The sequence below is a fragment of the Capra hircus genome, chromosome 8 (genome assembly GCF_001704415.2).
Source record: "Capra hircus breed San Clemente chromosome 8, ASM170441v1, whole genome shotgun sequence".
Classification (NCBI taxonomy): Eukaryota; Metazoa; Chordata; class Mammalia; order Artiodactyla; family Bovidae; genus Capra; species Capra hircus.
In genome coordinates, this window is record NC_030815.1 from 78,718,014 (window position 1) to 78,745,763 (window position 27,750).

A 27,750-nucleotide genomic window follows, 5' to 3' on the forward strand; every position below is an offset into this window, starting at 1 on the left:
GATGGTTAGATGGCACCACCAACTCAATGGACATGAGTCTGGGTAAACTCCGGGAGTTGGTGATGGACAGGGAGGCCTGGCGTGCTGCAGTTCATGGGGTTGCAAAGAGTCTGATAAGACTGAGCAACTGAACTGAACTGAACTGAACTGAAGTAATGGTGCAAGTTTTGTTGAACATAAACTGTAACTTGTTTAGTAATTAGGCATTTTAACTTTTAAAAATGAAGTTCATTAAAAAGCTACAAATGTAAGCTCAAAGTACCTAAACATTTATAAGAATGTTTATACATTGTTATATTTTGAAAATTTATGTAAGCTATCAAATACTGTTTCTACATGGTGCTGAGTTTTTCACAATTCACATTTACACATACGTAGCATATCCTACATTCCTTCCCTTAATCACTCAACCTTAATTTCTTATATTTGAAGAAATATTTATTAACTAAAAAGTAATCTGAAAGCATATCATGTTCATTAAAGCCTTCTTTGGCTAGGGAGATGAACAAAAGCAAAAATAGATAAACTCACACAATTCCAACAACCACTGGAAGCCAGCAAGAAGCATGTGGTCCTACCTTCAGGAGGTAAACTGTAGAGCTGGGCCACAGGTCCAGTCACAGGAATAACAGGTAACTGGAAATGGAAAGAACTTTTAATCGTTGGGAGTGGCAGGCGATTTTTAGGAAAGCATTTCCTCATTATCAGACTGGAGGTGTTGACAAGAGGATCAAGGGTCCTTACAGCCAAACATTCCTGTTTTATAAGAAAAGAAAAGAAAAGAAAAGGCAATGTGCCTTTGGTGAATAAGTGAAACAATTTTATATTACTTCAGAAAATAATGTTAATAATTTTCAAAAGGCACATATCACAAAACTGAATATTTTTATATAATTATAAAGTAGCTTTGAATAATCTGAAATATCTCTTTGTAAGAACCTCATATGGCAAATTTGGCAGCAATTTTCCTCACACATCCTAACTTAGCAGAAATCAGTACCATGTTTGGTTCTAGAACTCACCAAAGCACTAATACCTATGAGTGACTTAGGGAGCATTTCAGCAAGCCTAGGGCATAAAATAAAAATTTAATGGAAAAGAAAAAAAGAAGAAAAATTCATAAAGAAAGATATAAGAAATAAAAAGGAATGTGCATTTAGCTGAGCCTTTCTCAGAATTCTATCAGTTATCATGCAATAGCACCTCTAATAAATTAGCTGTTTGACTTAGAAAAGAATAGCCTGAATATCACAATTTTAAGTTTTAAGAATTTAATTTACTATCCCGGTATCTAATTTTAAGAAGGGCTCTTGAATAGGACATTTGAAACTATTTCATTTAACACTGTTATTGACAATTGACACTTAGATGGCTTTAAATGGCACTTTGATAACCTGTGCAATTTTCAACAGAAATCTTCACATCTGACCTGTCAAAACAGCTGAGAAACTAAGACTTACAAATGTGAAGTGGCATAAACCAATCACCCAGTCTCTCCCCATATACTGTCTATTTTAGGAATAGTAAAAATAAGTGCATATGATTGATCTACAATAAAAAAAGTTGAGTTAACATAAAATGTGTATTCACATATCCTAACTACTCCCACAAAAAGATTAGTTGTCATGTGTAAGACCAAGAGGGCACAATCAAGATGTTGGCTGGAATTTTCAAGAAGACAGATTTCATTCTAATAACTAGAGTCTTGTAAAAACAAAAGGATTGCTTTGCAACATCCCCACTCCCCGTCATCAAGAGCCTTCTACAGATGCTAGAATACTATTGAGAAGGTTTATGCATACGATGGCTGGCAGAACCAGAAGCCCTAACTCCAAGTTTCACTTTTGTACCTTCATCATTTAAAAATATTCTCTCCAGAAAAAAGACACAGAGAACACTCACAAATAACATACCTCCCTTACCAGTCATAAAGGATTAATGAATATTTATGAAAGGAACATACAAAACTGAGTATAGATAACAGCAAACCTTAGAAAACATGGCTATATGGAATCCATTCCTGCCCAGGGCAGAGATTTATACACGTTCCTTCTACCTATGGGGGGAAAAAAAACTCATCTTGCAGAGATATACACTAAGTACTTTCTCAAACTTAGTCTAAGGTCACACGTGAGAAATGATTGTGCCTTTTGGTTTACAAATTTTTTTAATATATTTATCATATTGTACTTTTAGAGATAGTAAGTTTTCTTAAGAACCAAATCCTATCATTAATAGATAATCATAATAACAGGAAGAAAAGTAAAAACTTACTTGCGAAGTGTTATAAAGAATTTTCATCCCATTGGCATCAATAAATGCTTTTCTTCCCAACTTGATGTTCGTAACACTTTTTAAACTCTGTAAAATTCCTTTTCGAATGAGCATGTTCCTATGCCGATTATCATGGCGGTGCCAATCTACATAAATTGTTAAAAGGACTTGGACATATCCTCTGTCTACAGCTCTCCTGGCATTAGTTTCTTTAACAAAAAAAATTGAAAAAGAATATTTTTAAAATAATAAGAGACACTGGTAAAGTTAAATTGAAAACATAACCATAATATTGTAATGAATTCTTATAATTCCTTTTTTCCAAGAAAAACTATGGCAACCACATATTTAAATATTTTTTAGGTAACAAAATAAATACGATAAGTTCCAGATAACTAAGTATAATTTTCCAGAAATCTGCCTATCTATTGTTTTGAGGTAAATAAATAACAAAATATCTTTAACACAATTAAGGTTGTATCTTTCCAAATGTTAATACTAATGAAACTTTCATAATTTTAAAACCTATTAATATATTAACTTAGATTACACCAAAAGGAATATATAAGCCTTTAACTTACTAGTTATGACTATGATTTTCTTAAAAGCCACTATCATTATTGCAACTTCCATTACAACCTTTGTGTGAAATTAACTTTGTATGTAAGCACACTCTATTTATTTTGTGTCTAGAAGAGTTAGTTTGCTAAGGTGTGGCTATCAGGCAAAGCAAACTAGCTCTTCCAAACATACAATAGAGGTATTAAAGACTTTTCACATAAGAAAGCACCCCTCCTACCCCGTGAGTTTCTCCCAGCTCTCTAATATCAGAACATAATGTCTAAGAGGGCATTAAGAAGTTTGTTGATCTCAGTGTCTTTACCTATGTTTCAGGTGTGTATTAGCACATTTAAAACTAGTATTGCAGGCAACTAAAAGCAGCACAGCCTTACTGCTGCATTATCTTAATGTTCATGCCATGAGCCTGTTATTTTAGAGATAAACATAGATGAGGAAGAGACTGGTATTTCTAACTAAACAACCTCAGGGGAGTTGGTATTGCACATTCTCTTGCACTATTATCATTGGCGCACCCATGTGGTGGTGGGTGGCGATCTATAAAAAGTTCAAATAGTTCTAACTAATAATAGTTTCATGTCTTTTAAACAAATATAGATATTTTTGTTTGTTTGTTTGTTTACTCTAGTTGGAATATATAAGCCTTTAGCTTACTAGCTTTTTAGTATCACCAACAATACTTAAAAGATATTACTATCATAATGTCTTATAAGACATTACAATTACTGAAACTCCTATCACAAACTGTGTTTCCAGTGGAATTCCCAAAAGCCTAAATGGTATTTACGAGAAATATTTAAATTCTTCATTGAAGATCAAATAAGATCCATAACACAAACACAGAGAGTGACCCTTAGTACAAAGCTATCTGCAATCCAGAGTCATTCTACTTGTCAGTTACTTTTTTACCATTGTGCTTGCCTACCATCCTCCTCTGAAGGAGAAAAAGGGAGGGAGTAAAAGAAAGATTATTATTTAAAACTGAAGATATCATCATTTCAATCATTTTAGGTTACTGATTTCTATAAACCCTTGAAACTTATGTTTTAGTTTTTCCTGACTTAGAATTAGTGACTTTGTCATTAGTGATTCTGCAAATTAGTAATAAGCTTTAATAAATAGTTAGCTTAATGGGTATTTTAATCTACTCTAAATAAAAAATATATACCTATATTAATTTAAAAATTAATGTTTAAACGCCTTGAACAACAAAGGCAGGGTGGACACATCAAAGCAAGGCTACAGATATCTCTGAAATTAATCCAAGTATTCTAATCTTGGTCTACAGTTGATCACATCAAATATGAAAACAAAGCTATACAGCTAATCTACATGAAAACAAAGCTATACAGCTAATCTAATTGAATACTATGCATTTAAAGGACAAAACTGTCAACTGAACATAGCAGCTATAACATTAAAACCTAAGGCTATTTTTTAATTTAATAAATCATTATCAAATATCAGATTTTCAATCAATTAATCATTTGTTACTATTCTTCTCATAATTCAAACTTAAGGGCAAGTTGGTCTCACCCTTGATAGACAGTTTTGGGGAAAAATAACATCAAAAGCCATCAACATAGATCTTTAGGACTGAATGTTATCATGGTTAAATACAATGTTAATTTAATCAACCAGTGAGAATGGGAGTGCTAAGAAAATTAATATTTAAAATATAGATACTGACTATCATGGAGAGACAGATCCACATAATGTAGATGGTTACTCTCCAAAAGCAACGTATGACACATTTCCTCCAACACTTCAATGTCAAAAGTGAAAAATCAATGCTTTAGTTTCTAAATGCATTCAATAAACTCTAAATTTACATTAAGCCACTTTAATGTTACAAATCTGAATTTATGGTAGTAATAAAATTTCTAATAAGGAGCTTCTAATTAAAAATCATACATTTTATAGAGACAGTAGTTGTCAAAGATACTCTTCATAGTAAATGTTCTCAAGGCCACGTCAGGGTCACTTTTTCAAAATGATACTATATTGTATTTACATGTTACTTTCCCATACTAACAAGGCTTTATGTAAGTAATTTAGAGACAGGAACTAAATATACTTGAAGAAATTATATAAATATACTGATAAATAAGTTAGAGCTCAATAAACATAAATGACATTAGTTATACATCAATCAACTGCACTAAAAGATAAAATCAACTTTGACGTTAAATTATTATGAACAAGCTTTATAGCCATTAACTAAATCTACATTTCCAGTTTCTTTAAAATAGTAGTTAGAATACTCAGAAAAACAGTATCTAGTATTTCTAGTATTTAAAAACTTACTTGATTTTAGCAATGCAGCAAGAGTGTCTAAAGCAACCCTGTCAACATGAGAAAACACAAACAACAACAAAACTAGTAAAATTAATCTACAATAGTAAAGTCATACAATCTTTTCAGATAAGTAATCAGTATCTACTCCAAATGTCATTCCTGGGCTACTCAGTTACATATGGTGCCTCTCTGTAGGCCTCACTTCCTTCAGCTTAAAATTGGTTATGAGGAAGTATCAACAAAGAAGCACCAGAAAATGTTTAAGAAAAGAAAAAGAAGAAAATTAACAGTGTTTAAGTCTTCATATCAGAGGTTAGATGAATGGAATCATTGTACCTGTATCTGACTAGGCCAGAGTTCACAAAGGAATACTATTCTGACTGGGCCAGAGTTCACAATGGAATACTATTAACAATCATACTCAGAAAAAACTTAAAACAAAAACAAGTTTTAACAGAGTTTGTAACTATAAAATTCTATAGGTATTCATAGCTATCTGACTTCAAAGTATGTTAGTTCTATCAAGCAATAATCCTAACATTTAATGTGGTAACAAATGTAAAATATTTTGGGACAAGGAGATCAGGGAGAGGATGTATGAGCCTTTAACATTTTTCAGCCATATAGCACCAAAGAGAACAATGACTTAATTCATATCTCAAAAATTCTTACTGCCTATTAGAGCACTCAGATTTTCTTTGAACATAAATATGCAGTTACACACAGTGAAATCAATGCCATTCAGCACCTTTAAAAATACATATATCATCACTGTGGAAAACCTGTAATTCAAATGCTTTTTTTAGAAATGAGTTACTGAAGAAATGGTACTTACTTGCAGGAACTTTAAAAATATAAGACTACATACCACAGTACCTCTTAGTAAGATTTCAATAAGGATAATTAATTTGCATATAAATATGTATACTGTCAAATTTAAGCATTTCACTCATCATTAAGGATTTGTTGAATGCCTACTAGATACCCACAGTAGCAGGTTCTTCATGGTTATAAAATTAGAAAATAAAATTAACTCTTACACAGATTATTTTATAATCTCTATAATGCAATAAAATGTACATATCTATGGAAAAGTAAAAAATTAAAACCAAAAATATCTACTCAAGAAAACAAAACTGAAAATAAGGGAATAAAATTAATAAACCTGCTCACCCGTTAGTAGGACACATAGCATGATCAGATGATAACTTTTAAAATGACTTAGAAGATTTAGGATGGATACAGTTTTAAGGTGGATACTGGTTCACAGTAAAACCTCAAACAATAATCTAGGACTAGGCACAAAAGTGCTCATTTATGATAAATGCTCATTATTGTTACCCTCTAGAGCAAGCCATTAACAATTACACTTTGGTTTACTGACAGAAATAAAGCAACCATATAAAACTTTATTTATGATAACATTTGGAAAATAAAAGCAAAAGTATATGCTCTAAAAAATATAAATTCATGCAACTATATTTCTCAAACAATGTGCAGTTTTGGTAATGGCATGTTGAAAGTAGATGAAAAGTATAAAATTAAAACAATTTTCAGAGCACTGATTCATCAGTAAGAAACTTTGCATAAGCCTTGTAATTAATTACACAGTAATATGCTCTTAAGACTGTAAACTATCAGAATAAGGATGACTTTTAAATTGGTCAAAATTAAATACAGAACTAACTGGGCCTTCTAAGTAAAATGGCAATTTAGGGGAAAAAAATGAAAAGGAAGACTTCATTCAGTAAGACCTGACAAATGCCAAAAATTGTTCTACATGCCTTGTACGTGTTTTTTAGTTGTATGTGCTTTATAGTTTAACTTTTTTTTAATCCTAGTCTCTAGAATTGGCACATTTTATGATAAAGATACTAAAGATTTCAGAATATAATATGCCTAAGGTCACATAAAAACTAAGTGTGATGAAAAATGACTAAAATGGTTGCTAAGAAAGAAAATTATGAAATCAGAAATGTCAGTCTCCTCCACAAAGATATGTTGAAGTCCTAACCCCTAGCACCTCAGAATGTGGCCTCATCTGGAAACAAGATCTTTGCAGATATAATTAAGATGAAGTCATGCTGGAATAGACTGCTGATGCATCAAGGCTGATGCTCTAGTAAAAAGAGGGAAGACTATTTGAAGACAGAACCACAAGCTCACCATATGAAGACAGTCAGAGACTGAAATATTGCAGCTACCAGCCAAGGAAACACTAAAGACTGCCAGCAAACATCGAAAGCTAGGGACAGAGAGGGGTTCTCCCCTACAGGCAACAAAGGGAACACTGGCCCTGTGGACAGGTTGATTCTGAACTTCAGCCTCCAGAGACAACTAATTTCTAACATTAGAAAAAATACTAAAGAAAAATCTCATAATAGTTGTGTAGGATACATTTTCCTAAACAAGACAAAATCCAGAAGCCAACACTCTTCTTCTAGAGCCACCCTCTCTTCCCCGCATCCCTCCCTCTAGGTCATCACAGAACATCAGGCTGGGCTCTTGCATTATATAATAACTTCCCACTTGCTATCTTCTATTTTACACATAATGGTGTAGATATGCCAGTGCAATGCTGCTTGTTCAATTCATCCCACACTCTCCTTCCCTGCTGTGTCCACAAGTTCTCTACATCTCCATTCCTTCCCAACAAATATGTCCATCAGTACCATTTTTCTAGATTCCATATACATGAATTCATATACAATACTCATTTTTCTCTGACTTACTTCTCTTTTTACTTAATAGGCTCTAGGTTCATCCAGCTCACTACCACTGACTCAAATTTGTTCCTTTTTATGGCTGAATAATATTGCTCTGTATGTATGTACTCGATCTTCTTTATGCATTCATCTCTTAATGTATACCTAGGTTGCTTCCATGTCCTGCTACTGTAAATAGTGCTGCAATGAATATTCGGGCACATGTGTCTCTTAGAATCTGGCTTTCTCAGGGTATATGCCCAGTAGTAGGGTTTCTGGGTCATATGGTATTAGCAGGTTTATTCCTAGTTTTTTAAAGAATCTCCATACTGTTCTCCATTATGGCTGTTATCAGTTTACATTCCCACCAACAGTTCAGGAGCATTCCCTTTTCCCAACACCCCCTCCAGCAATTACTATTGGTAGATTCTTTGATGATGGTCATTCTGACTGATGTGAGATGATATATCATTATAGTTTTGATTTGCATTTCTCTAATTTAAAAAAATTTTTCAACAGTTTCAACACATTTATTTGACATATTTTATCTTCAGTGATTTGTTTTTTTTTTTAATGCAAAACAGTCTCACATTTGCATCTATTTTTTTTTCTTATTGTTTTACTTTATTTTACTTTACAATACTGTATTGGTTTTGCCATACATTGACATGAATCCACCACGGGTGTCTTAAGAGCACTTTGAGAAACATCTTTCTTCTCCCTGCTGCTGCTGCTGCTAAGTCGCTTCAGTCGTGTCCGACTCTGTGCGACCCCATAGACGGCGGCCCACCAGGCTCTGCCGTCCCTGGGATTCTCCAGGCAAGAATACTGGAGTGGGGTGCCATTTCCTTCTCCAATGCCGAAAAATGAAAAGTGAAAGTGAAGTCACTCAGTCGTGTCCAACTCTTAGCGATCCCTTGGACTGCAGCCTACCAGGCTCCTCTGTCCATGGGATTTTCCAAGCAAGAGTACTGGAGTGGGGTGCCATTGCCTTCTCTTTCTCCCTATTAGCAGTTATTCACAACACATGTGAACCAAACAAAAATGCTCTGACATTTTCTAAGCCTTACACTCTATGATTTTTTCTTGATGCTTATTCTTCACACTGGCAAAACTGGGATATACACCCAATTCCTTCTTCCCATCATGCCTGTTCCATAGCTCCACTAGATTAAAAGAAATTATGAAGTTTGGTGTAAAGTCATCTAGATAGTCTCACCAAGATGTTATTTTAAAGATATTTTTTAAAACTTCAGCACAGAGGAATTTCTGAAATTCTATGTCACTTATAAGTCTGTATGAATTTATAATATAGTCATCAAAAAGTTACAGGAAAATATTTATTGAAATGCACATTTGATTATGTTAATTAGAATTTCTCAGCATCAATATTTTATACTTCCTCATATATTTTTCCAATCTTCATAAGTTCTAGACAGAATAACACAGCTAACAATGGCTTTAAATATAGTTTATGGCTTATTCATTTAAGAGCAGTGAAGAAGGAAAAGTTTAAGCCCCAGGTACTCATAAAGCTATTTAAGTTGGGAGGTCTATCCTTGCAATTACCTCCAAACCTATGTATGCTAAGTTGCTCAGTCATGTGCGACTCTTTGTGACCCTATGGACTGTAGCCTGCCAGGCTCCTCTGTCCATGGGATTCTCCAGGCAAGAATACTGGAGTGGGTTGCCGTGCCCTCTTCCAGGGGATCTTCCCAAGGCAGAGATCAAATCTACATCTCCTGCACTGGCAGGCAGGCTCCTTACCATTAGCACAACAAGGGAGGCCCCTCCAAACCTACAGAGAGACTTAAAATGATAGTGTTACAATAAATTCAGAGTTGCTTCCTTGTAAATTAACAATGTTTAAATCCAAAACCTAAAACTGGAAAGGAAAGGAAATCTATAAACGGGAAGCATCGCTCTTCAAACATAAATAATAATCCTCAATCTTCTTCAACTAAATGCAGGGTACTATTTAAGGACAGGAAGAACTGTGACACAAATGCTCTAGATGTTGAAATTGTTCAATTATGGGGGGAGACCCTATGATTATTCAAAATAATAAAGGAATCATGATACAGATGTCTGATCAATGAATGTTTATCCTTTTTAAAGCAAAGTTTAAAAATAGGTGTTCTTTTTAAAGCACAGAGAAAAGAATGAAGGGATAATTTAGATAATGACATTCCTTTCTCAGAAGTTCAGACCCACTGATTTCTACATGGTTTTAGAAATATTGTATATTTAGAAATATTGTATATTTAGAAATATTGTATCATGTTGTATATTATAAAGATACTTGTAAAATGTTCTTATCTCCTAGGAACATTGTATATTAGATTTGGTAATGGGTTATAATAGGTTAATTTAGAGCTTAAGTAGTAGATCATAGTCATTAGATAAAAATTAATTATGAAGTACTTTAAACATCAAAAAGAGGAAAGGCATAAAAATTTTAAAGATAAAGAATATATTTTTAATATTAACTAGGATTCATTCATCCACATTACTATACTGCTTACCTAAACTAATTACACTGCATTAATATAGGCACTGTGCTAATTACAGGAATTATCTAAACCCTCAAAACAATCTTATGATGTAGGCACCAATACTACTATTTTACAAATAGGAAACTGGGACATAAAAAGTTAGGTAACTGGGGCTTCCCTGGTGGCTCAGTGGTGAAGAATCTGCCTGCCACTGCAGGAGACATGGGTTCAATCCCTGGTCTGGGAAGATCTCACATGCTGCAGAACTAACTCCATGTGCCACAACAATTAAGCCTGTGCTCTAGAGCCCTGGAGCTGCAACTCCTGTGCCCACATGTCACTACTACTGAAACCCATGTGCACTAGAGCCCATGTTCTGCAACAGGAGAAGCCACCGCAATGAGAAGCCCACGCACCACAACTAGAGAGTAGCTTGTGCAGCAACGAAGATACAGCACAGCTATAAATACTTTACTTCATATCATGAAGCCAGTGAGTGACAGAGCTAACAGGTAGATCCAGTTTCTGTCTGCTTCCAGAGTCCATTCACTGCACCTATTCTGGAAGCTGGTCTTACTAACTGCGATACAATCATTTTATTTTATCTTGTCACATTTCATCAGATGCTCTAAGACTGTATAATCTTTATATAAATAAATATGCCGCCATCCCACCAAATACTTAATAAATAATTGTATGTGCAAGTAAGTACCTATTTTCAAGAAGGGAACAAGCTAAATATTTGACCTTTATTAAGAAAGGGTGAAAAGACTGGGTATGTTCTGAACCTAATTCACTGCAAAATTTAGCCTATGAATAGTTAATGTGGACAAGTTTTTCCTTATAAAAGATTCACAACTAACAGAAGTAAAAGAATGAGAAAATTAGAAAAGTCATTATTTTGCACATTTTTAAGAAATAATGGATCTAAGCAATGTCATGAAATATTGCTAAGTGATTAGGTGATAGGAGATGGACCACTTCAACTCGACAATTTTAAGTAATGCAGAACAGAGACTCAGCACCACCTATGAAATATTTTGATAATTTAAAAAAAAATCTAATCAAGCCTCAAGCTCCATCAGTCTACAAAAAATTTGAAAGTATACCTACAAGTTAAAAGACCCCAGGATATAGTTATCTTAATCTATGTTGTGACATTCTTTAAAATGTCACCCAAGTCCTTCACCAAATAAATCAGAAACAAAAAAACAGAGGGACAGGGAATAGTTACTGACTGCAAAAGATTACAAGACTTATCAATCAAACAGAATGTAGAAGAGCTCTTATTTCGATCCTGATTTGAGCAAGACAACTGTAAAAAAAAAAAAAAGAAAAGAAAGAAAGACATTTCTTAGACATTCAGAAGATATTACATGATCTTAAAGAATTATTAATATTGTTGAACAAAAATATGATACTTTGGTAACACTAAAAGAAAAAACTGTCTGATAGTGATAATACTAAAGAATTAACAGAATAAATGTCATGGCTGATATTTGCTTCAAAATACTGGTAGGAGGGAGACAAAGAAGGGGAAGATGAAATTTAAATTGCAGAATGTTGACAATTGTTGAAACTGACTGATGGGTATATCAGGGTTCATTATTCTATCTGTGTGTAGATTTGGAAATTTCCTAAATATAATGAGGAATAATGTGTGTACTTTGTTTTAAACAAACCAACTGCAAAAGGGCATTTTGAGATAACTAGAGAAAAGTAGACACACAGAATTTTAGATTGTATTAAGCAATCAATAAATTTGTTGAGTATGATTATAGTACTATGGTTAATTTTAGGTCCTTATTTAGCAGAGTTACATAATGAAGTATTTAGGGGGAAAATGAGAAAATATCTGGTACTTGCTTACAGAAATTCATATATAAGTAAATAACATCTGGGATTTGCTTAAAAAAATACTTTAGGAAACATAAATAAAAGTGTGGAGGGGGAACAAATGAAACAAAAATGGCAGAATGTTAATAATTATGGAATATAATAAGTAATTAATATAAATAATTCAAGATAATTAGTTTAATATAATAGAAATGCTATACTTGTTTGGAAAATTCCAAAATAATTTTTTTAAAAGAATGACCATTAAAATGGCTTAAGAAAGCACTAATATAATGAAATAACTGAAAATGCTTTCAAGTTCTGAGGTTGAAAGACACACAAATGAATGTGTGTGTATATATATATATATATATATTTTTATATATATATTTGTGGGTGTATGTGTATATATATACATATATACACACAAACATAAATATACATATATGTAGTATATATTTTGAGACATACATATATATATACATATCTCAAATAAGCAAAAGAATGACATTATTTGACAAAAAAGAAACATATAAATTTAAAATATACCCAGATAATTGTGAGAATGAAGGAAACAGTCAATAAAAGATTATAAAATTGGGTAGGGAATATAGTAGGCACTCAATAAATGTTTCTGAATGAGTGATACTCTGTAAAGATCTTTTTTCCTAGTATCTAGGAATATTCAAAGTCTAAATTTCTATAACAGTATAAATTCAGTTTTCTAATTCTGATATATTTTTAAAGATTAAACTTTATACTAAAGAAAATCTTTATCATAATTAAATCACTATTTAAGACCTAAGAAAGGACCCTAGACATAATTGAACTCAATCATCTCACTGTACAGATTAAGATGATAAGGCCCAAAATGTCAAAGGGTATATGTGTATTTACACTTAAAAAACATTTACTCACTTCATAAGACTGGAATTCTTCTTACTAAATGGTCCGATGATTTTAAACATCAGTTCCACAACTCCATTTTTCCCTAAAGATACAGAATTCACAGCTGGGAAGGGGAAAAAAAGATGAAAAGTGATTTAAAAACCTCAGTGGACAGAAATGTTTATATATGTGGCACACGGCCGAAAAACATATACAAACTGTTTAGTAAATGTCAACTCTAAGTCTCTCATAAAGTCCACCTTAGTTGATACTTCAAAGGCATGCCAATGGGAAGATGAAGTGGGAAAAGAAGTAAATAAATTATGAAAGTTCCTAGAAGTTGTTAATTCTTTCAAATATAGGGAATTGCCCAAAAGCAACAACAAATTAGATCTGCAGGTCAGATTTTAGAAGCAGGTCAGATCTAATAGCACTATAGGAAAGATGGCTGTGGTCTAGGCAAGAAGTAATGAGGACCTTAATTAAAGCGACTGCAGTAGCCAAAAACAGGTCACAATTTTAGACAGAACATGCAAACAATTACCTAACCAGAAAACTGGGCCTAACATTTTCAATCCTGGAAGAAATATTATTTAAAAATTATAGATACACCATTTACTAGCCTCCTGGTGCTTAATGAAATAAAATGCCCTAAAAATGCAGTTCCTAAAGTTTTATATGACAATTTTAATTTCCTCTTTATCTGCTTATCGCTCCATTATCACTTCTAATTTTAGTCTGTTTTGTCTTTCTTTTTCCTAAATTAGGGAATTCAGTGGTTCATCTATTTTTAAACCAATTGTTTTGTTTTTTAATGTATTTCTTCTATTTCATTCTCTACTTTCCTTATGTTTATTGCTCTGTTCCTAATTTCTTTATAAATAGCCAATTCATTAATTTCCTTATGCTCTTTTTAATTACATAAGTGTTAATTATTTAAGTGTTCAAAACTATTTTTCTGTGAGCACACCTTTAGATATACTTTCAAAGTATAGATAGTGATAATAGATAAATACATACACATACACACAAACCTACCACTGAGATTATCATTACTTTGCAATGATGTTCTTATAATAAAATGTACTCTACAATCTCAATGTCAAGCGTCTTATTAACATTCCAATCTCATATCCATAGTCAGGAAATAGAAAATCCATACCTCGGGTGTTGGGACCTAATATTATATTAGCGAGAGACAGAGAGAGAGAGAAAGAAAGAGTATATATGGGGGGTGTGTGTGGGGTGTGTGTGTGTGTGTTGTGAGACACTTCATCTGGGAGGGTAGGTGTGGGGGGTGTGTGTGTGTGTATTTGTGTTGGGGGACACTTTATCTGAGGCTATCTCTCCGTGTGTGTGTGTGTGTGTGTGTGTGTGTGTGTGTTGTGAGATACTTCATCTGAGAGGGTGGGTGTGGGCGTGGGTGTGTGTGTGTGTTTATGTTGGGAGACACTTCATCTGAGGCTCTCTCTGATCACTGCTCTCTACAGCTTCCTCAGAGGCTCCTGTCCTATTAATTTTGGTTCTTCTACTTCCCTATTGATTGCTAAAGATAATTAGCTCCAGGTGTCTATGCCACCACATTCCTTCCTTCTCAATTTTCCTCTCATCTGTAAAAATCCAAATAGGCACAGCAGTTTTTCCAGTTGTCAATACTCGGATATTCTTCAACATCTCTTCCACAGGCTGCCTACTCATCAGCCTAACTACACACCTTTACAAATGGGGGGAATTAATGAGAATTCTTAAGACTTTGTCAACTCACCTTCTTACATGCATCACCTTTGAGGGAGTGGTTAGAATTACAAAGAGCCATATTAAATATTCTCGTTCCTTGTCCACAACTTTCAGAGATTTATGGAGTTAAAGCACTTTAAAATTTTCATTTTGTGTTAATGTGACAACATCGAGCTAACTAAAAGCTGCTCTGAAATACTTACAGTTGGCAGAATATACTCGTAAAAGCTGAAGACAAGGCAAAACCAAGCGATGATTCTGCAAATTCTGTTTGACCAAATTCAGGGTTATATTTAGAGCTCCATTAATTCTAGCTTTCACTCCAAATTTTTTGTCTGTTTAAAAATTAATGAACAAACATAATTTATTCCTATGTAACTTTTGGTTAAAATTAAAATGTCATAAAACAATGGAATTCCTAAAATTAATGCTATGAATGCATATTATCAACTATTAATATAAAGTTGACCTGAAATAACTAAAGCTGTAATCATTTTCTTATATATTTTAATACTTCTTACACTTCTAAAACATGGCTTGAAAGAAAGAGTAAGAGGCAGGCAGGAATATAGGGTAGGGCAACAGAGGCTGGAGTGGCCCAGCACTTAAACCATTATTGAAAGGAATAACTTAACTGATTTACCCTACACAGGAAAGTCTCTCCAGCTTAACACAGTCAAAGGAATGCCATCACATGGTTAAAGAGAATCAGGAAGAATCTAAATGTACATTACCAACATTATCTACTTAATATTTACTGTACTGTTTTCAGACTTAGAATATGCATGCATGCATACTAAGTCACTTTAATAGTGACTCTTTGCAACCCTATGGACTGTAGCCCAGCAGACTCCCTGCCAATGGGATTTTCCAGGCATTAGAATACTGGAGTGGGTTGCCATGCCCTCTTCCAGGGGATCTTCCAGATCCAGGGATTGAATTTGAGTATCCTATGGCTCCTGCAATGCAGGCAGATTTGTTATTGCTGAGCCACTGGGGAAGCCCAAAAGAATATAATGAACAGCTTATTAGAAAATAATCTAAAAAATATTATCAAATAAATTTCTAGAGGGAGCTAATTCTTAACAAAGAAAAGGAAGAAAAGAAAGTTCTTGATTTTTATTATTAGGAAGAGATTAAAATAGTAAAAAAAAAAAACAATCTGGACAACAAGAATTTAAGAATGTTAAGATTTTTAACAAAGGAAGTAAGCACGACTAGCAAGCAGTTATTTCATCAACAGAAAATGTAAGTCAAAAAACCTAATATTCCTAAGGGAAAATTATTCTCAGCCCATAAGGGAAAAGTAAAAAAGTTAGAAAACCACCCAAGAAATTCAAATATAATTCAATAATATAAAAATGTAAAACTAGGTCAAATAATAAAGGAAACAGCAAAAATTTAGAAGTATAGAGGAAAAGATTAAAAGAGCTACAACTTACAAGGGACCTTAAAGAAATAAAAATATAAAGTAAACAATATCTTAATTTAAGCACAAGAAAGATAATGAAAGCTTTATGCTCTAATGAAAAGCATAAGAAAGATAACCTGGTTTTAAATAGAGGAGGAAGCATGATATAACAATATTCACCAATACAAAAAGCTTTTCTCATTTTATTTTTCATTTTCATCAAAAATTTCAGAAAGCTGCCCTTAAATCTCAAATATAATAGTTTAAAAAATAAGAAAGAGCTAACATGTTTCTTAAATAAACTGAATATATGTTTAAGTCTTAAGGTCCCTAAGATAACTGAAAAATTAAAGTCATCTCAGGGATACCTTAAGACAATGATTATTAACAGTGTTACTTAAATATTCATACAATACTAAAAGATATGCATGAAATACACATAAGTATACAAACTGCATACACATTTTCAGACACTTTTTAGAAAAAGCACTGTAGCCAAATACTTTAAAGCCACAAGGCAATGGCAGAACTGTTAAAAAATCACTACTCAAAGCGTTTAGAGAGTTATTTCAATCTCTGTGCAAACAACTCTACACCGAGCTTAGGTTCTAGTCAAAGAATGCTTTTCTCTTTTAACCTAATCTAAATCAGCTTCCTCTCTTGTTTTATAGCCTATGTTTTCTCAATTTGTAGTTTTCAATATTTTGTATGTCTTACTATTGTAATAAATCAGTCTTACAATTTTTTATATCTTTTTTGATCTTAACTAGCTTGTAAGCTTTTTAAGTATTGAGACATGACTATCACTATTGGTTGGTCATAGTGATGAGCAACCAAACTCATGTCCATCACTGACTCAATGGACATGAATTTGAGCAAACTCAGGGAGGTAGTGAAGGACAGGAAAGCCTGGCACGCTGCAATTCATGGGGTCGCAAAGAGTCGGACATGACTTAACAACTGAACAACAATGAAAAGAAAACATGTTTTATATCTATGCTCCTCAAAGCATCTCCACGCACACTCCCTCCTTCTAGCCTCAACAATATCCATGTTATGTGTATCCTTTATAACATATACATGCCAGAAACACACACACACACCAAGACACATTTCTGATTCTGACACATTTGTGTCTTCCTTTTTCCATCACATGCAATAGAAATATGTGGGAATGTGGGAATTTAGGATCCTCAATTCATGTAGGTCACTAGTCAACTATAAAAAGCATTCCTAACTAAGGCTAAGAATAAGCAGTAAAATTTTAGATTTTAAAGTTTACCAGTTTCAAGGCACACAGAACCAACGTAACAAAAGTAGTCCCACTTGATAGTCATGGAAGTGAAACCCTTACCTTTCGGTCCAATCTTTGCAAGAATGGAATGAATCTGCACCATTAACTCCTCATTCAGGGGCGATTCTTTGCTGGCATTCATAAGTAACTGCAATAATATTTGTGAACCACCTTTGGAGACCAAGAAACTCGCTCTTCGACCTCCACCTAAAAAGTTTTTTGAAAGAAATCTATTCAAACCACAAGTTCTTCCATAATATATTAGATATTGCACCTTGTTAGCATTCAAGTAAAAGTGATGACTTCAGAAGGCAAACAAATAACATCAAAATAAAATTTTACTTTATATTAATTAAAAAATAGCATGGACAGTAAATAAACACTGATGCAAAACTCATGTTCAAGGCTCTAAACCACATGGGTTTGAGGGACACTGGAAGATATCAAAAACAAAGCAACAACAAAGAGTATGACATTTTGGCTTCCAGATTCCAATACTCAGAATAGCCTCTGTATGAGAATCAGAAAATTCCAAAGTATACATGATACATTTTTGATCATTATTTACAAATAGAAATAGACCAAAGGAAACAAAAACTTACCTGCTGACACCAGCTCAACAAGAATGCTCAAGATATTAAGTGTAGTTTGAAGATCTTTTGTGTTCTGAAATAAACAGTTTATTTGCTTTATTAAAACATTATAAATCTGTGATTCCCAAACTTCTCTCTGTTGGGAACTACCTACATTTACAGATGACCTATTTGGTTTCTCTAAGAATAAATGTATTTAGGTTTTCACTATTCTCATACATCACTTCAGTCTCTTCTTAATGCTCTTAAAAATTCTTGCAAATCATTTGAGCTACTAATATCAACAGGAATTAATTTGTCATTTGGACATATCAACTTCTACCAAATGGATAATACAAATAAATGTATCAAAATATAAAAGGCATGACTAACAGTCACTGAGTTCCTCTCTCAAAGAGTAACTGTATTATCAATTTTTTGTGTATCCAACAAGATAATGTACACACATAAAAGAAATCCAAGGAAATATACATTTATATATAGATTTCTCCAAAAGATATAATTATACCTGATATATTCCATTAGATGGCAATGCCATTGGTTAGGTAACCACCTATCAATGTGACATTTAAATATTTAAAATCTTTTGCTATTAAAAAATTGTAACCAAAACCAAGTATATACACTTCCAGGGAAGCAAGTACAACTGTACATGGGAAATTCCTGGAATTTCTGGGTCAATGATATGGACATTTATTCTGATAGGTATTATTAACTTGCTCTTAGTGGAGCAATTTACACACCTACCAGTAAAATTGAAGAGTAATTATTAATATTTTCCAAAGTTTGGACAAACAATTTAATAAAAAATGTTTAAATACTGTACTATGGTTATATTTCTCTTACTAAAAGCAATGTTCAGAAAAATAGACCACAGAACTGTGGCCTATTCAAGAAACTGCCTGATCTCAGAATAGAAGGATTTTACAGTGTTTATTTAGACAAATTTCAAAATTGCAGTGTATCAGTGACTAGAATGGGACTCTTGTTCTAACTCCTTCCAAAAAGGAATAAATACTGTCTCTGCTTCACCATTTAAGGGCAGAAACTAATGGGTCCAAAAAGTCAAATCCAGAACAGAAAGAGGACCACACATTAAGCAGAGACCCTTGTCTTAGCACTGAGGGTATTATTAACTGGACCACTGACTCACTGGGGATGAAGCTGGAAGAATGAGAGACAAACATTTGTTAAAGAAAAGAATGGATTGTTACAGGAGCAATATTGCTATGTGTTTATCTTCTTCCTGGGTACACAGCCAAACCACATTTTCCACATTTTATAATTAGGTTTGGGACACATAATTGCATTCAAGCCACTGAAACCTGAATGGAAGTTACACTGTTATCTCTAGGCCTTATCCAGATAGGTCTCCCTTTTCTAATTCACCACCTCCCATCTCTGCTGACTTCAATAGAGACAGGAGCATACAGAAAAAGTATGGGTAGCAATATACATATCAGACAAAAAACTTGTAAAACAAAAGATAAAGAAGGGAATTATGTAATAATAAAAGGACCAATACAAAAAGAGGATATTAAACTCATTAACATATATGCACTCAATATACAGCACCTAAAAATATAAAGCAAATAGTAACAGACACAAAAGAAGAAACTGACAATAATACTTAAGAGTAGGGGACTTTAACACCCACTGTAACACAATAAGGTATTGAGAGAGTTGATTCCAATAAGAGAGTCAATTCCTAGGCAGGTTGATAAGAATTTGGGAGGGGGTGGTCCCCGAGGAGAAAGAGGTCTGGAATTCTCAAGGAGGAGGAAAGGACTTTTTTTCTCTACAGTCCTTAGTCTTAGTCACATAAAAAAATTTTTTCTTTCTTTAAGCCCAGGACTGAGGATTACACAACAAACAACTCAGTTCAAACTCTGTACTAAGGATTATATAACAACAATGTATCCTGCGTGAGGACAATTTCTCCTTGAAAGTGAAAGTGAAGTCCTGTCCAACTCTGTGACCCCGTGGAGTCTAGCCTGCCAGGTGCCTCCATCCATGGGATTTTCCAGGCAAGAATACTGGAGTGGGTTGCCATTTCCTTCGCCAGGGGATCTTCCCGACCCAGGGATCAAACCCAGGTCTCCCACATTATAGGCAGATGTTTTACCATCTGAGCCACCAGGGAAGCTTTCCTTCTTGAAAACCTGTCTAATCCTGTTCTTAGAATGTATATTACGGGAGTGGGTCTGGTAGGATCTTTCTGTTGTTAAATTCTAATCCTGTTATTCTAAAATGTAAATTGTGGGAGTGGATCTGGTAAAATTTTTACAACCTTGAGACATTCTCTGATTTATTGTAATAGCTAAATAAAAAAGTATATAATTCCCTCACTAGAGCTAGCCAGGGGGGCACTCTCCATCCCCCTTCTGATATCTATGTCAGAAGCTTTCTCTGTCTCTTTTCATACTTTAATAAAACCCTGCTACACAAAAGCTCTTGAGTAATCAAGCCTGGTCCCGGGTCCTGAAGCCAAATCTTCTTCAGAGATCACAAATCTGACACTGTTCACCATAAACTATCAGTATCATTTTATACATTTTTTTCATGTGCCTTTTAATTTTTTGAGACTTGCTATGTGGCCTAAAATGTGGTCTGTTCTGGAGAAGTTTCCATGTGCACTTGAAAAGATTATATACTCTGCTATTTTGGGATGTAATGTCCTGCTCACTTCAGTTCAGTTGCTCAGTCGTGTCCGAATCTTTGGACCCCATGGACTGCAGCACGCCAGGCCTCCCTGTCCATCACCAAATCCCAGAGTTTACTCAAACTCATGCATTGAGCCAGTGATGCCATTCAACCATCTCTTCCTCTGTCATCCCCTTCTCCTCCCACCTTCAAATTTTCCCATCATCAGAGTCTTTTCAAACGAGTCAGCTCTTCACATCAGGTGGCCAAAGTATTGAAATTTCAATTTTAATATCAGTCCTCCCAATGAATATTCAGGACTGTTAAGACTGACTAGTTGGATCTCCTTGAATCCAAGGGACTCTCAAAAGTCTCCTCTAACACCACTGTTCAAAAACATTAATTCTTCTGCGCTCAGCTTTCTTTATAGTCCAATTTTCACGTCCACACATGACTACTGGAAAAATCATAGCCTTGATTAGATGGCCCTTTGTTGGCTAAGTAAGAGTGAAGTGAAGTCGCTCAGTTGTGTCCGACTCTTTGCGAAGCCATGGACTGTAGTCTATCAGGCTCCTCCATCCACAGGATTTTCCAGGCAATAGTACTGGAGTGGGTTGCCATTTCCTTCTCCAGGGTATCTTCCTGACCCAGGGACTGAACTCGGATCTCCCTCATTGTATACAGACGCTTTACCGTCTAAGCCACCAGGGAAGTTTGAGTAAAGTCTCTGCTTTTTATTGACTAGGCCAAAGCCTTTGACTGTGTGGATCACAATAAACCGTGGAAAATTCTGAAAGAGATGGGAATACTAGACCACCTGACCTGCCTCATGAGAAACCTGTATGTAGGTCATGAGACAACAGTTAGAACTAGACAGGGAACAACAGACTGGTTCCAAATAGGAAAAGGAGTATGTCAAGGCTGTATATTGTCACCCTGCTTATTTAACTTATATGTAGAGTACATCATGAGATATGCTGGGCTGGATGAAGCACAAGCTGGAATCAAGATTGCTGGAAGAAATATCGACAACCTCAGATATGCAGATGACACCTTCTTATGGCAGAAAGTGAAGAAATAAAGAGCCTCTTGATGAAAGTGAAAGAGGAGAGTGACAAAGCTGGCTTAAAGTTCAACATTCAGGAAACTAAGATCATGTCATCCAGTCTCATCACTTCATGGGAAATAGATGGGGAAACAGTGGAAACAGTGGCTGATTTTATTTTGGGGGGCTCCAAAATCACTGCAGATGGTGACTGCAGCCATGAAATTAAGAAACGCTTACTCCTTAGAGGGAAAGTTATTACCAACCTAGACAGCACATTAAAAAGCAAAGACATTACTATATCAACAAAGGTCTGTCTAGTCAATGCTATGGTTTCTCCAGTGGTCATGTATGGATGTGAGAGTTGGACTATACAGAAAGCTGAGCGCTGAAGAATTGATGCTTTTGAACTGTGGTGTTGGAGAAGACTCTTGAGAGTCCATTGGACTGCAAGGAGATCCAACCAGTCCATCCTAAACGAAATCAGTCCTGGATGTTCATTGGAAGGACTGATGTTGCAGCTGAAACTCCAATACTTTGGCTACCTCATGCAAAGAGCTGACTCATTGGAAAAGACCCTGATGTCAGGAAAGATTGAAGGCGAGAGGAGAAGGGGACAACAGAGGATGAGATGGTTGGATGGCATCACTGACTCAAGGGATGAGTGTGGGTGAACTCTGAGAGTTGGTGATGGACAGGGAGGCCTGGCATGCTGCAGTTCATGGGGTCTCAAAGGTTCGGACACGACTGAGCGACTGTACTGAACTGATTAGACAGCCCTTTGTTGGCTAAGTAAAGTCTCTGCTTTTTAATATGCTGTCTAAGTTGGTCACAACTTTCCTTCCAAAGAGAAAGCATCTTTTAATTTCATGATTGCAGTCACCATCTGCAGTGATTTTGGAGCCCCAAAAAATAAGGTCTGTCACTGTTTCCACTGTTTATCTATTTGCAATGAAGTGATGGGACTGGATGCCATGATCTTAGTTTTCTGAATGTTGAATTTTAGGCCAACGTTTTCATTCTCTTTACTTTCATCAAGAGGCTCTTTAGTTCTTCTTCACTTTCTGCCATAAGGGTGGTGTCATCTGCTTATCTCAGGTTACTGATATTTCTTCAGGCAATCTTGATTCCAGCTTGTGCTTCATTCAGCCCAGCGTTTCTCATGATGGACTCTGCATGTAAGTTAAATAAGCAGGGTGACAGTATACAACCTTGACTTACTCCTTTCCCTATTTGGAATCAGTGTGTTGTTCCGTGTCTAATTCTAACTGTTGCTTCCTGACCTGCATACAGATTTCTCAAGAGGCAGGTCAGGTGGTCTGGTATTCCCATCTCTTGAAGAATTTTCCACAGTTTGTGGTGATCCACACAGTCAAAGGCTTTGGTATAGTCAATAAAGCAGAAGTAGATGTTTTTTTGGAACTCCCTTGCTTTTTTGATAATCCAATGGATGTTGGCAATTTGATCTCTGGTTCCTCTGCCTTTTCTAAAACCAGCTTGAACATCTGGAAGTTCACGGTTCACGTATTGCTGAAGCCTGGCTTGGAGAATTTTGAGCATCACTTTACTAGCATGTGAGATGAGTACAATTGTGCGGTAGTTTGAGCATTCTTTGGCATTGCCTTTCTTTAGGATTTGAATGAAAACTGTCCTGTAGCCACTGCAAAGTTTTCCAAATTTGCTGGCATATTGAGTGCAGCACTTCCACAGCATCATCTTTTAGGATCTGAAATAGCACAACTGGAATTCCATGACCTCCACTAGCTTTGTTCATAATGATGCTTCCTAAGGCCCACTTGACTTTGCATTCTGAAGTGAGTGACCATACCATCGTGATTATATGGTCACGAAGATCTTTTTTGTACAGTTCTTCTGTGTATTCTTGCCACCTCTTCTTAATATCTTCTGCTTCTGTTAGGTCCATACCATTTCTGTCCTTTATTGAGTCCATCTTTGCATGAAATGTTCTCTTGGTATCTCTAATTTTGTTACAGAGAACTCTAGTCTTTCCCATTCTGTTGTTTTCCTCTATTTCTTTGCATTTATCACTGAGGAAAGCTTTCTTATCTCTCCTTGCTATTCTTTGGAACTCTGCATTCAAATGGGTATATCTTTCCTTTTCTCCTTTGCTCTTCACTTCTCTTCTTTTCTCAGCTATTTGTAAGGCCTCCTCAGACAGCCATTTTGCTTTTTTGCATTTCTTTTTCTTGGGGATGGTCTTGATCCCTGTCTCCTGTACAATGTCTTGAACCTCCAACTACAGTTCATCAGGCACTCTGTGTATCAGATCTAATCCCTTGAATCTATTTCTCACTTCCACGGTATAATTGTAAGGGATTCAAATTAGGGCATACCTGAAGGGTCTAGTCAGTGGGTGTTAAAGTCCCCTACTGTTAAGCATTATTGTCTACTTCTCCTTTCATGTCCGTCAGTATTTGCTTTATATTTTTAGGTGCTTATACTGAATGCATATGTGTTAATGAATTTAATATCCTCTTTTTGTATTCATCCTATTATTATTATATAATGTCCTTCTTTGTCTTTTGTTTTACCCTTTTTTTAAAAAGGGTTTTTTGGTCTGATATATGTATTGTTAGCCATGCTTTTTTCTGTTTGTTCATGTCTCAATTTATTGAGGTCAACAGAGATGGGGGGTGGTGAATTACAAATGGGAGATATAAGGATAATTATTATGGTTTCCCAGGTGGCACCAGTGGCAAAGAACCCACTGCCAATGCAGTAGACATAAGACACAGAGCTTCGATCCCTGGGTTGGGAAGATCCCCTAGAGGAGAAAACGGCAACCCACTCCAGTATTCTTGTGTGGAGAATCCCATGGACAAAGTAACCTGGCGGGGTACAGTTGCAAAGAGTCAGACACAATTGAAGTGACTTCGCACACACACACATGCAAGGACAATTATTATAGAAATGCGAATCAAAACAACGAGGTTTCACCTCACACCTGTCAGAACGGCTATCTTCAAAAGAACACAAAAAACAAATGTTGCAAAGGATGTGGAAGAAAAAAACCTTTGTACACTGCTGGTAGGAATGTATATTGGTGCAGCCACTGTGGAAAATAGTATGAATGTTTCTCGAAACTAAAAATAGAACAACTGTATGATCCAGCAATTGACTTCTGAGTATATATCCAAAAAAATAAAAGCAACAAAAACATTTATTTGAAGAGATTTATGAACCCCAATGTTCATAGCAGTACTATTTATAATAGCCAAGCTATGGAAGCAACCCAAGTATCCACCAACAGCCAAACAATATTACTCAGCCATAGAAAAAATGATGAAATCCTACCATTTGCAGTAATGTGGATGAACCTAGAGAATTTTATGCTTAGTGAAATAAATCAGAGAGAAAGACAAATATTATACACTATCACTTATATGTGGACTCTAAAAAATAATACAAACAAATGGATAAAGCAAAACTGAAACAGTCTCACAAATACAGAAAACAAACTAGTGGTTTCTGATGGGGAAAATGGCATGATAGGGGTATGGAATTAAGACTTACAAACTATTATGTAAAAAATACAGGCAACAAGAATGTATTGTGCAGCACAGGGAATTTACAGTCATTATCTTATAATAATTTTAATGGATATAAACTGCAAAAATACTGAATCACTATGCTGTACGTCTGAAACTATAAAAAATATAATATTGTAAATTAATTAAACTAAAAAAAAAAAACAAAACAGGAATTCCCTGGTGGTCCAGTGGTTAGGACTCTGTGCTTTCACTGCCAAGAGCACAGGTTCAATCCCTAGTTAGGGAAATAAGACCCTGTAGGCCATATGGTGTGGTGCATTCAAAACACAGACACAACACACACACACACTTTGGCCACCTGACATGAAGAGGCAACTCACTGGAAAAGACACTGATGCTGGTAAAGACAGGTCAGGAGGAGAAAGGGCAACAGAGGATAAGATGGTTGGATGGCATCACTGACTCGATGGACATGAGTTTGATAAAACTCTGGGAGACAGTGAAGGACAGGGAAGCCTGGTGTGCTGCAGTCCATGGGGTCTCAAAGAGTCAGACATGACTGAGCAACTGAACAACAACACATGAACTCACTCCTGATCTTTCCCCCCCAGTTCTAATGAGATATAATTTGACATATAACATTGTTTAAGTCTAAGGTATACAATGTACTTAATTCTTATTCTTAACATTGCACTGAATAAAATATAAAATTGTGATTCTGAGCATGTCCTGCTGATCCACCACAAACTTTTATACTAGCACAGAAATGCAATTAATATCAACAGTTATGCAACCAATGTATGAAGTACACTTAATCATGAATATATAGCAACTGACACAGTAAGTGAGAATTTCCAATTTCAATCTTTTAAGCTAAAGGTTTATTTCCAACTAGTGTTTTATTTTTAATGTTAAGATTTAAAGTAGGGCTATCATTATAACCATAGGGAAATAAAGTTAGAGGTTTACCTAATATATATCAGAATGCTTATATCCCCATTGTGAGTAATCTAAAAAATAAACTCCCATTCACTGGCTCTTCCACTAGGATAAAAATTCTGTACTTCAATTTCTTTTCCCCTCAGTACTAGTTGGTATTAACAGCTACATAATTAAACATATCAGTGACCAACCTCTAATGTTGACAGCAGAACCTCCATTCCTGTAGAACCTTTGGCTGTCATTTCTCTCCTTGTTTTTTCTGAAAAGTAGGGGGAAAAAAAGCTTTCTTCTAAAACATGAAAGAAAAAAAAACTGCATAAAGATTTATCATATAGTTAACATATAATAAGATTCAGTTCAGTTCAGTTCAGTCGCTCAGTCGTGTCCGACTCTTTGCGACCCATGAATTGCAGCACGCCAGGCCTCCCTGTCCATCACCAACTCCTGGAGTTCACTCAAATTCACGTCCATCGAATCAGTGATGCCATCCAGCCATCTCATCCTCTGTCATCCCCTTCTCCTCCTGCCCCCACGCCCTCCCAGCATCAGAGTCTTTTCCAGTGAGTCAACTCTTCGCATGAGGTGGCCAAAGTACTGGAGTTTCAGCTTTAGCATCATTCCTTCCAAAGAACACCCAGGACTGATCTCCTTTAGAATGGACTGGTTAGATAATGTATAAAACATATAATCAATGTCTCCACTGGCCCAGTAAATACTCTAAATTGGTTCTTAAATGTTCCTTCCACTGATGTTGCTAGCTCTACTCTGTGTGTACTTTTGGATTTCAGTTCACAAGACCTTCCCTGCATTTCATCACAGCTTCTATCATGGACTAAGTGAATCCCTGTCAATACATCTAAAATCTTAAGATCAATATAATAAGACAGGTACCAGAACCAGAGGTGAAGTAGGAACAATAAAGGCAAGCCTCCTTATTATCTTTATGACAAAAACCAGAAATTCATGAAAACAGAAGCCTACCACCATTTTGAAGTGGTTTCATTAAATTAATACTATTTTTAAATTCTGACTTCAATTTTTTAAAAAATACGACACTGTAAATCAATTATACCTCAATAAAAAAGTTTTTTTAATTTGAAGCACATAGAAATAAGACTAATGAAGAACAACTCATGACTCAGATGATCCCTTCTATCACAATAAATAGAAAAAAATCAATATAAATTATTTCTATTGTTTAAAGATTTCTAAATTTCTCCACATTTCTTTTCCTTTAATTAAAAAAGGGGGAAAGGGAGCTTAGAGGCCAATATTTAGGAAAAGAGATACACTTCAAATGTATTTCTATATATTTTACACAAATTTTAAAGGTTACACTCTATGTAGAGTTAAAATAACACTGATTATACTCCTCATGTGTACAATATATCCTTGTAGCCTAGCTTACATCAAATACTTTCTACCTCTCATTCGCCACCACTTAACTGCACCTCCCTCCCCACTAATAATCACTAGTTTGTTCTCTATATCTGTGTAT

The 27,750-nt window shown here is 35.0% G+C and overlaps 1 protein-coding gene across 2 annotated transcripts in view; it reads right to left on the reverse strand.

The window, feature by feature from the left end:
• The window catches only part of AGTPBP1 (ATP/GTP binding protein 1), a 190,558-nt gene that overhangs the window by 117,265 nt on the left and 45,543 nt on the right, over positions 1–27,750 (reverse strand). The window contains exons 4-11 of one of the 2 annotated variants that reach the window (XM_018052439.1): positions 26,444–26,511; positions 18,120–18,183; positions 17,578–17,724; positions 15,016–15,147; positions 13,106–13,199; positions 5,161–5,198; positions 2,275–2,483; positions 579–756 (exon numbers count right to left, since the gene is read on the reverse strand). In XM_018052439.1, coding sequence (XP_017907928.1) covers positions 579–756; positions 2,275–2,483; positions 5,161–5,198; positions 13,106–13,199; positions 15,016–15,147; positions 17,578–17,724; positions 18,120–18,183; positions 26,444–26,511 — 930 coding nt within the window. The remainder of the gene's footprint in view (positions 1–578; positions 757–2,274; positions 2,484–5,160; positions 5,199–13,105; positions 13,200–15,015; positions 15,148–17,577; positions 17,725–18,119; positions 18,184–26,443; positions 26,512–27,750) is intronic. The other variant, XM_018052440.1, reaches the window with a different exon arrangement.